The sequence below is a fragment of the Arachis duranensis genome, chromosome 3 (assembly GCF_000817695.3).
Source record: "Arachis duranensis cultivar V14167 chromosome 3, aradu.V14167.gnm2.J7QH, whole genome shotgun sequence".
NCBI classification, from domain to species: Eukaryota; Viridiplantae; Streptophyta; class Magnoliopsida; order Fabales; family Fabaceae; genus Arachis; species Arachis duranensis.
Window position 1 is genome coordinate 4,615,327 of NC_029774.3, and position 10,012 is coordinate 4,625,338.

At 29.2% G+C, this 10,012-nt stretch overlaps 2 protein-coding genes across 5 annotated transcripts in view; both read left to right on the forward strand.

The window, feature by feature from the left end:
* Positions 1-3,297, forward strand: part of LOC107477044 (probable caffeine synthase MTL2) — a 19,198-nt gene extending 15,901 nt beyond the window's left edge. Inside the window, exons 1-4 of one of the 4 annotated variants that reach the window (XM_052258745.1) lie at positions 1-130; positions 276-680; positions 1,499-1,747; positions 2,741-3,287. In XM_052258745.1, coding sequence (XP_052114705.1) covers positions 53-130; positions 276-680; positions 1,499-1,747; positions 2,741-3,118 — 1,110 coding nt within the window. In that variant the 5' untranslated portion in view covers positions 1-52 and the 3' untranslated portion in view covers positions 3,119-3,287. Of the gene's footprint in view, positions 131-275; positions 681-1,498; positions 1,748-2,740 lie in introns of all 4 variants that reach the window. The other 3 variants (XM_052258744.1, XM_021137407.2, XM_052258746.1) reach the window with 3 other exon arrangements.
* A 4,754-nt stretch (positions 3,298-8,051) lies between these two features.
* The window catches only part of LOC107476652 (S-adenosyl-L-methionine:benzoic acid/salicylic acid carboxyl methyltransferase 1), a 2,819-nt gene continuing 858 nt past the window's right edge, over positions 8,052-10,012 (forward strand). The window contains exons 1-3 of the mRNA XM_016096502.3: positions 8,052-8,150; positions 8,270-8,674; positions 9,725-9,967. Coding sequence (XP_015951988.3) covers positions 8,073-8,150; positions 8,270-8,674; positions 9,725-9,967 — 726 coding nt within the window. The 5' untranslated portion in view covers positions 8,052-8,072. The remainder of the gene's footprint in view (positions 8,151-8,269; positions 8,675-9,724; positions 9,968-10,012) is intronic.

Below are 10,012 nucleotides of genomic sequence, written 5' to 3' on the forward strand. Positions count from 1 at the left end.
TATATTCTTTGATCTTTAATATTATTCCATACCATAATATCAAAGAAGAGGAATGGATAGACAGCAAGTAGTCCTCCACATGAACCATGGCATGGGAGATAATAGCTATGCTCATAACTCTATCATTCAGGTACACAACATCATCATAATATTCTCTTTATTCTCCGAAATTAAATTTGCTTATGCCCATTCATGATTGACAATGATAGAGATATTAACGTTCTCAAGTTGTTCTTATATATGACACTAATATAATAATATAATAATTTTGACAGAAAAGGGTGATGAGGGAGGCAAAAGGCATAGTAGAAGAGAGTATGATGAGGTTATATACTATTATTCCTATTCACTGCTTTAAAGTGGCTGATTTAGGTTGTTCTTCAGGACCAAATGCTCTTCAATTGGTATCTAATGTCATCGACATTGTTAATACTACTACTTCTAACTTGAATCTCAAACCACCGGTTTTTCAGTTCTTCTTGAATGATCTATTTGGGAATGATTTCAACAGCATCTTTAAATCACTCCCTCAATTCTCGGAAATCATAGAAGAAAAGAAGGGACACAAATGTGGTGCATGTTTTATTAATGCAACTCCAGGGACATTCTACAAGAGCTTATTTCCCAACAATTTCTTGCACTTTGTTCATTCCTCTTTTAGTCTTCATTGGCTTTCTCAGGTAAATAACACACCCTGAGGCCTTTTTAGGAATGTGTTGTCTTTTTCCAAATTTAATACTAAAATACCAGTCTTTTTTAAATTAATTACTCAAAGCTCACTCTTCTTATATTACGATAATTAATAATTATAATTACGAATAAAAAAATAAATTAGTTGTCACTTTAGAAAAAAGATAATATTTAAACAATTAGTTTCCAAACAATGACATTTTAATAATAAATTTTGGAGACGGTGGCACATTAACCAAAAAATCCCATGTGCGGATCTAATTCACATTAATTATAACCAAACTATTATATAATAAAAAATATGCAAAAATATTAATGGACACTAAAAATACTAGCACTTGGTATATTTTTATAATCTTCTAGAAGTGATTTGCAAATTTATTCATTTGTTTGAAATGAATAAAAAATTAAAGAAATGATTTGATTCCCATATTTTATGGATTTATTTCATAACAATCATGTTACATATATAAACATAAAAAATCAGTCATTAAATTAGTTATTTATTTAAAATATATATTTAAATATAATATATAAATTAAAAAATATGTTTATATAAAAATACAGAATGACTAATTTGATAGTTGATTGTTAGAATGCACTAATACTTTTTTTAATTATTATATTTGTTTTGAAAGATNAATATAAAAACTTAATTACAAATTTAATTTTTAAAATATAAAAATTTAATTAATACTTTTATAAAATATAGAAACAAAGAGAGTATACCTTTAAAATTTTATCCGAAAAAAATCGAATACTATATATAATTTTACTCTCATAATGTATGTTTTAATTTGAATAATAGGCTCCAAAGGAGTTGGGTAATGAAGAAAATGTACACTTAACAAGCACAACTCCTCCGGCAATGCATGAAGCATATCTTGAACAATTCCGAAAGGACTTTAAACTATTTCTCAAATTACGTTCACAAGAGCTGGTGGCTAAAGGTGGGATGGTTCTCACTCTAATTGGAATGGACAAAAGTCAGAAAACTCATGATATCAGAACTGCTTGGAGCCTAATTGGCACAATACTCAATGATATGGTCTTGGAGGTACATTTGAAATTACAAAATACAAAATACAAATATAACCTAGGGTGTATCTAAAATTATATATTCGAGTAAAAGTCATTTTCGATTTTTAACTATTTAATTTAAATTTAGAAATGAAAAATTATATCATCCCACTAGGTAATCAATAAGGCTCTAGCTAACAAGTATTTTTGAATTGTATTTTATATTAATTAATTGTTATTAATTAGTAATTATTTAAATTTTATTTTTTTAAAAATTACAAAATTAATAATTATTAATTATAATTATGTAAAGTTAGTTGGTTACTATACTTTTTCAAAAATAATTAGTAGAATATAAATGTATGTATGTGTAATATGTGTCATGTATGTTTTGTAGTGTCTGCCATTCACATGTCTAGTACAAAAACATCACATTTATTTGGACTGTTCCTACTTCTTATGTAACTAATAATATTTCTCTACTATCAAGATATTAATTCCCAATAAACTAACGTCTTGCACTATAATTATGTTATGGGAAAGTATAGGGAGCCAATGGTCTAAGCGTACAATGTGAACAATGGACGTTTAGGAAGTATTAGAGATATGATTATTAGTGTTATATTGTCCTGTCAGATTACGTTTTTGGGATGAGTGGGTTCATGATATGGTATTAGAATTCTAGATCCGAAAGGTCAAGAGTTCGATCTTTGGTAAACTCCAAAATTAACTCAAGTTTTTGGGATAAATGATTTAATGACATGAGATGTTTATTATCCCTTAGCACTACCGTTATGTTATAGTACAAGACAATAATAATTTATTAAATTCTATATTTTTCTTTCAAGTTCTTTTTACTTTCTAAAAGTGTAACTATCTTTTTTAAAAAAGAAAGACAAATTTCCAAAAAAAAATTTTTAATGATTTTCACTATAACAGTTTGGTTTGTAACTTTGAATAGTTATGTTACATCTAGAATTCAAAATTTGCGCTACAGTAACATATTTCAATGGTATTTAATTTGTTGTAGAATTTGATTGAAGCTATAAAATTAGAATGCTTTGATTTACCATTGTATGACCCAACAATAGAGGAAGCTAAAGAAGTAATTGAGGATGAAGGATCTTTCACCCTTCAAAGGTTGGAATCTGTCACACTGGATTGGAGTACAAACATAAAGGAAGTTGTTGATGATGACAACAATAATAAACTTGATCTAAATACGAAGGCAGAGTTTACAACTAAATTCATTAGAGCTGCATTAGAACCTCTTTTGAAGGCAAAATTTGGAGAAGAAATCATGGACGAGCTTTTTGTGAGATATAAGAATAAGATTGTTCAATTAATAATGGGGGTTAAAATATTGGAATTTCCTACTCTCATAATATCACTAATAAAGAAGGTTTGAAGGAATGCAATAACATAAACAATGTATTCGTTTAATTTGTTCTTATTTATCTTCTTCTTCAATAATGTGTAACAAAATAAGTACATTAAAATTAATAACTACTATGTATCTTCTTTAGTTTATTGTGTATTATATTATCTTCACGTGTGTATTGGGACTTATTATGCCATATCATGAATTAACTATTATCTTCTACAATATGTCTCTTCTTCGTGGTCATGATATCTATGTCCTTTTTTCCTCGAGTGCATATGTTACATTAAATATCTCTCTTAGCTTGAACGATCTAGATCCATATCATCACTTATATTTTTGGTCACTGATTTTTCATCTAAATAGAATCAAGTCACATGTAGGATGGTGAAAGAAATGATTACATCCTTTTCAAATTAATTGGCTTTTTTATTTATAAAGCTTATTTAAGAAATTAATTTATTTAAATTTTTGTATAAATACATTAAATTTTAAAATTAAAAAAAAATAAATATTTCTGATTTTTTATTCCATGACTAGAAAATGGTTCCACCACATGTGAATACCAATAGGAAAAATGCTACAAAGCTAAAATTTATTATTTTTAGTTAATAAAAACTAATAATATTTAAAAGTGTGTGCTATAAATATGTTATTAGAATATTAAATTAAAAAAATGAATTAATAATTAAAAATATTAATAAAAAATAATAAATTCTATTAGTGCTCTAATATTTTTATTTTTATTTGGTTCATATCTACAACACCACTTTTTTTTCTAGAGCAATACTCATGGTTCATCATCATAACCAAACAAAATCACACTGTTTTTCAAGCAGAGTTACAGTATTCACAAAAATGTTGTAAACTGATCATCAATTGCTCTTTCCAGGTCTTTGATTTGACTCCCTGTCAGCATGTTGGGCCAAGAATCTTAAAAAATTAATTTATATTTTAATATTAATAAAATAATAAAATATTATTATAATTTATCTAAAAATATTTTATATTTTATATATTTGTATGTCTTTATATTTTATAAAATTTTAAAATTTGGATGTTAACGTTAGGGGTGCACATGGGCCGAGTGAAGCCGGGTTTGATGGGACCCAGACCCGACCCGAAATATACACCGGGTCTATTTATTAGACCCGAACCCGACTCTAGACCCGATGAAACCAATACACTTTCGGGCAACAATTATACCGGGTGAAAACCGTGTAAAAACCGGGCCATTAACATTACATTACATTGATACCTTCTTGTAAGCTAGCATGTAAAAATATCCAAATTTTTAAGACTCCAACCATTATTTAACATGGTAAAATTTACTTAGAAAAATATAACAAGAATCAATCCTTCTTTAAAATTAAAGCATAACCACAATCAATACTAAAGCAAAAAAAAAAACCACAATCAATACTAATATTGTCTAATAATATCAAATATTTAAATCAATACAAATAACACAATATTATGCATTAGTCTAAAGTCTTATGCATTCTAAACATAAAACATTAACTTATAGTCTTATAACGACTAATAACACAAAATATTAAGGTTTACAATACTTAAATTCCACATAAAAATAGTCATGATCCATCACTAATAACACAAAATATTAATTATGTATGATGACCGGGCCACCGGACTGACTTCGGGACCCGAGTTATAGCCCGGACCCGACCCGAAATAATGACCGGGTCTATTTTTGAGATCCTAACCCGACGCTAAACCCGATGAAATCACACCTAATTAGTCCCTAAAGTGTTCGGACCCAGGCCGGACTTTCGGGCCGGACCGAGTCTGTGCACCCCTAGTTAACGTATTTCGTATGATAGGTATTGTGTCGCATCCGTCTCTATATCATAACTAGTAATAGTGGTCTCGCCTCATGTGAATATCAAACAGGGAAAGTTCTTTTTTTGCTGGTTATATATGAAAGTAAGCATCATCTCATGCTACGTGTTTACATGTTAGCGTAACGCATGTACAAAGATTTTTTGTTAGAGATGGCAAAATTTTTTGAAATGCGAAAATTTTTGTAGAGACTGTTTTGAATGAGAATTTGATTGTGAAAAATTTTTTCTGTGAAGATAGAGATGGAGGACAATTCTCTCGTTTTATCTCTGCTAATTTTCGAAATTCATAAATTTACTGAATTGTTTTTAATAATTTATTTCTTATATATATTTTTTAGTCATTTCACATATATATATATATATATATATATATAGAAACTCAAAACTACTCATAATCCTCATTTGCATAACTATTCTTCAATTTAGAAATTTCTAACGTTGTCCATACTTCATCCAACCTTTTTGCAGCCACCCTCTCGCCGTTCTCCCGTTTCACAGCATTGTCACACCTCACCGTGCTATGATCTTCACCACGTCGTGCTTTGTATTTACGGTATTCCTTTTCCTAATTTTATCGTTGTGTCCATTCTCCACTTTGTTGCTGCGTTTCTCACCTTATCCACTTCTCTATCCTCTGGCTCGCTGTTGCGTCCCCCATTGCGGTCATTTCGAAAGAAGTCACTATCTTGTTGTTTAGACTTTTTGTATAAAATCTTGTTATTTTTGTATAGAATGAATACTTACACCTCTATTCATATGAAAATTAATAATTAGTTAGAACTATCAGATAGATGGGGAATGGGGTCCCCACAGAAAATGGGGCCTGTGAGGAATGGGAATGGAGAGCAATATTCTCCCACGGCGAGGAACAGGGACAAGGACGGGGAGTAAATCTGGGGCCGGGGATGGAGAACAGGGAGGCATCCCCCGCCCCCCGCCCTGCCCCATTGACATCCCTACTTTTGGTTCACGGGACGTTGTTCCAACTTCGAATTAATACTCAAAATGACCTTTGAAATTTGACTCCTAATTTAATTTAATTTTTAAAGCTGACTCAAATTATACCCTAAAATTTTAACGTGTGCCTCAAGTTGGTTCTTTTATCCATTTCTATCACCGAAAAAATGACGTGATAAATTTAGTTGACACCTGACAGTGGCACAAGAAAAACGACGTCGTTTTTTCAAAAACCTAATTCCCTATTCCTTCATCATTATAAGGGGTCAAATCTCCATGATGCCAAATTCAAACAAACTAACAAAAAGTTTTTGCAACATCCTTTTATTACTGTCGGAATAATCAACTTCTAAATAAGCCACTTCAATTATATGAAAAGCTTTTTTATTTTCTATTTATGAATGCAATGCAGAAAAAGTGAAGAAAAGTAGAGCAGCACTCATGACGGTAGTGGGACTGAGGTGGGGGCGATGAGGTCAATGGGGAGGGGTCACTGGCATCAATGGTTTTGAGAATGTGGAAGGGACTCTTGATGAAGGAAGAGGGTGAATTGAGGTTGTAGTGTTACACTGAAATTCTATCCTTTATTCTTTTTCAATAATAATAATAATAATAATAATAATAATAATAATTAAGAATCAGTTCGAAATGAAATGGAGGAAGTAGAAGAGGATGTGGTTGTTGTGAATGAACCAATTGCTTATGTGTGTGTGATGAAAGTGATGATGATTACTTGATGACTGAAAATGAGTTGGAGAAAAGTCATGGCTGCTTGAGGAGGAGGAAGAAGAGGGAGAGTAAAACGACGTCGTTTTGGAATAAATAGCAAAACGACGTCGTTTAATTGTGTCAGGTCAGCTTTTCGGTGATGGAAATGAACGGAAGAGCCAACTTGAGGCACGCGTTAAAATTTCAAGGTACAATTTGAGTCAATTGAAAATTCAAAAGTTAAATTGAATTGGAGTTCAAATTTCAGGGATCATTTTGAATATTAACTCTCCGACTTTTGACTTGGCACGTCAATATTTGTGTTTTTGTTTAGAAGAAGAGCGATTAATAAAGTTTAAATATTTTAAAATAAACAAATTGGTAAAGTAATAAAGTAAAAAATTAATTATTAATAATTTTATAATTTTTATAAAATGTGTGTTTTTATTTTAATTTAAAAATAATTAATTTTTTTACTATTTTACTAATTTTTTAAGAGATTCGAATTAATTAGTGTTAAACATGTTGTTAAGAGTTAAAATAGTGTGAGCTGGTGAGTGAAACTAAAGGTCACTTTGAATAACACGTCCCATCCATGCATTGGTTTCATCTTTGTTTATCAATAAAACGCAACTTGCGTTTTTCAGAAACTGTTTTTGACAGATCCACATTCCAGGATAACACACCATGTTACAATAATCTTGCATAACACCATTTTTAGTTCCATTCATAAATTATTTTCTGCTAAAATGATAAATGCTCATTTCTGTTAACTTAAGGTGAATTATATGGTAAAAATATAAGTTTGGAGATTTTTTTTAATAAAATAAAAGAAATATTAATAAAAATAAGACCTATATTTTAAATAATAATAAAATAATAAAAATAACTATAAAATTAATTATATTCTCTTTATACCACTCATATCTATACACTAAAGTGTCCCGCCCCATAATAACAAGGGCGGTTTAGAATTTGTAAGGTGACGTATGAATCCCATTTCAAAGTTTGAATTCTAGCAGTGGAGGTTTGAATTCTAGCAGTGATGACTGAATTAGTGTATGTCAAATTGTCAAGTGTGTTTGTAGGACCAAAAAGAAAGAAAGAAAGAGCTGTCCCACAATTCACACGCGTTACAGTCCAAACTTGACACGTAGTGTTAACTTTGCAAGGTTATGTTCAGATTCATTATATATTACGTATACATTAAAATTACTCATCATAGTCAGCCATATATTAATATATATTAAAATATAAATATATATTAAAAATAAATTAAATTATTTATATATATATATTAATAACTAATTTTTGTAATTAATTTTAGTATATGAGTAATATTTTTATTTTTCTTATTCAGTAATTTCACGTGATTAATTAGTTTTATATATATATTTGGTTTGATCATATTATTGTTCCACATCATGACAGAAGACAAAGAGTTAGGAAGAGGAATGGATAGACAGCAAGTGGTCCTCCACATGAACCATGGCATGGGAGATAATAGCTATGCTCATAACTCTATCATTCAGGTACATAAATAATAATAATATTCTCTTAATTCTCCGAAATTAAATTTGCTTATGCCCATTCATGATTGACAATGATAGATATTAACATTCTTATATATCAATATATATAATTTTAACAGAACAAGGTGATGAGGGAGGCAAAACCCATAGTAGAAGAGAATATCATGAGGTTACATACTATTATTCCTATTCATTGTTTTAAGGTGGCTGACTTAGGCTGTTCTTCAGGACCAAATGCTCTTCAGTTGGTATCTAATGTCATCGACATTGTTCATACTACTACTTCTAACTTGAATGTCAAACCACCGGTTTTTCAATTCTTCTTGAATGATCTATTTGGGAATGATTTCAATAGCATCTTTAAATCACTCCCTCAATTCTCGGAAATCATAGAAGAAAAGAAGGGACACAAATTGGGTCCATGTTTTATCAATGCAACTCCAGGGACATTCTACAAGAGGCTATTTCCTAACAATTTCTCGCACTTTGTTCATTCCTCTTTTAGTCTTCATTGGCTTTCTCAGGTAAGCACATATATGCACCAAAGGGACCTAATCCATGTTAATTACAATCAAAATATTATATAATATATAAAAATAAGAGTAATATTATATAACTAGTAAATACATTTACAAAAATTTTATACATAAGAAATATATAATTTGCACGTATATTTATCATAATTTTGCATATATAAATTAATACAATTTTTTTTTAATGTTTGTTCTAGTTAAATAATGACTAAAAATATTAAAAATTATTAGCCCCAAAAATTTCTCTAAAAAAATATATAACACTTTAAATATTTTTTTCCCTAACATATTTTTATCTCTCCAAAAATTTTGTAAATTCTATTTGATTTCTTTTATTTATATTTGGTTGCACACTTAGATTGACTCCTAAATATTTATCTTCAAATATTCAATGTTATATATGTTATGTTTCTGCTGTAAATTGAGAAATAAATAATACTGAATTGAAAATCGCTAAATTTTAAATTAGCTTAATTATTTTATCAGCCTTTATAATATTATTAAAATTTTATTACAAAAGTTTACAAATTTATAATTAATTCCATATATTATATAAAATTTTAATTAGATTTTGGTAACTGTTTTTTTTTTCACAAAATATTCTTGAAATATACACATTTTTTTGTATTGGATTTAGGATAAATTGTTATAATGTTATAAAAGTAAATATTCCAAGATTATTGCTGTTCGTTTCGAAAGATAACAAGTAGCTAGCTAAGTAAACATTGTAATTATTTTTTTTTGTCTTATATAAAAATTTAATTACAAACTTTTAACTACAAGAGGCTATAACTCAAATGGTATAATCTTCTCATATTTACCTAAATATCGCGAATTCGAGCCTCATCCTAATTTCGAAAAAAAAAAAAGAAAAAACCTACAAGAGGCTATTTCCCAACGGTTCCTTACACTTTACTCGTTCTTCATTGGCTTTCTCAGGTTAAAAAAAGAAAAATCACGTCACGCACAAATTAAAGTGATGATCAAACCCATATATTCAATGATTTTACTCTCATCATGTTTATTTTCCTTAATATGTAGGTTCCAAAGGAGTTGGGAAATAATAAGGAAAATATACATTTAACAAGCACAAGTCCTCCAAGAATGCACAAAGCATATCTTGAACAATTCCAAAAGGACTTTAAATTATTTCTGAAATTACGTTCACAAGAGCTGGTGTCAAAAGGAGGGATGGTCCTGACTCTATTTGGAAGGGAGGAAACTCGTGATATGAGAACTGCTTGGAGGCTATTTGGCATAACACTCAATGACATGCTCTTAGAGGTACATATAAATATATAATTACATATTATATATATATATATATAT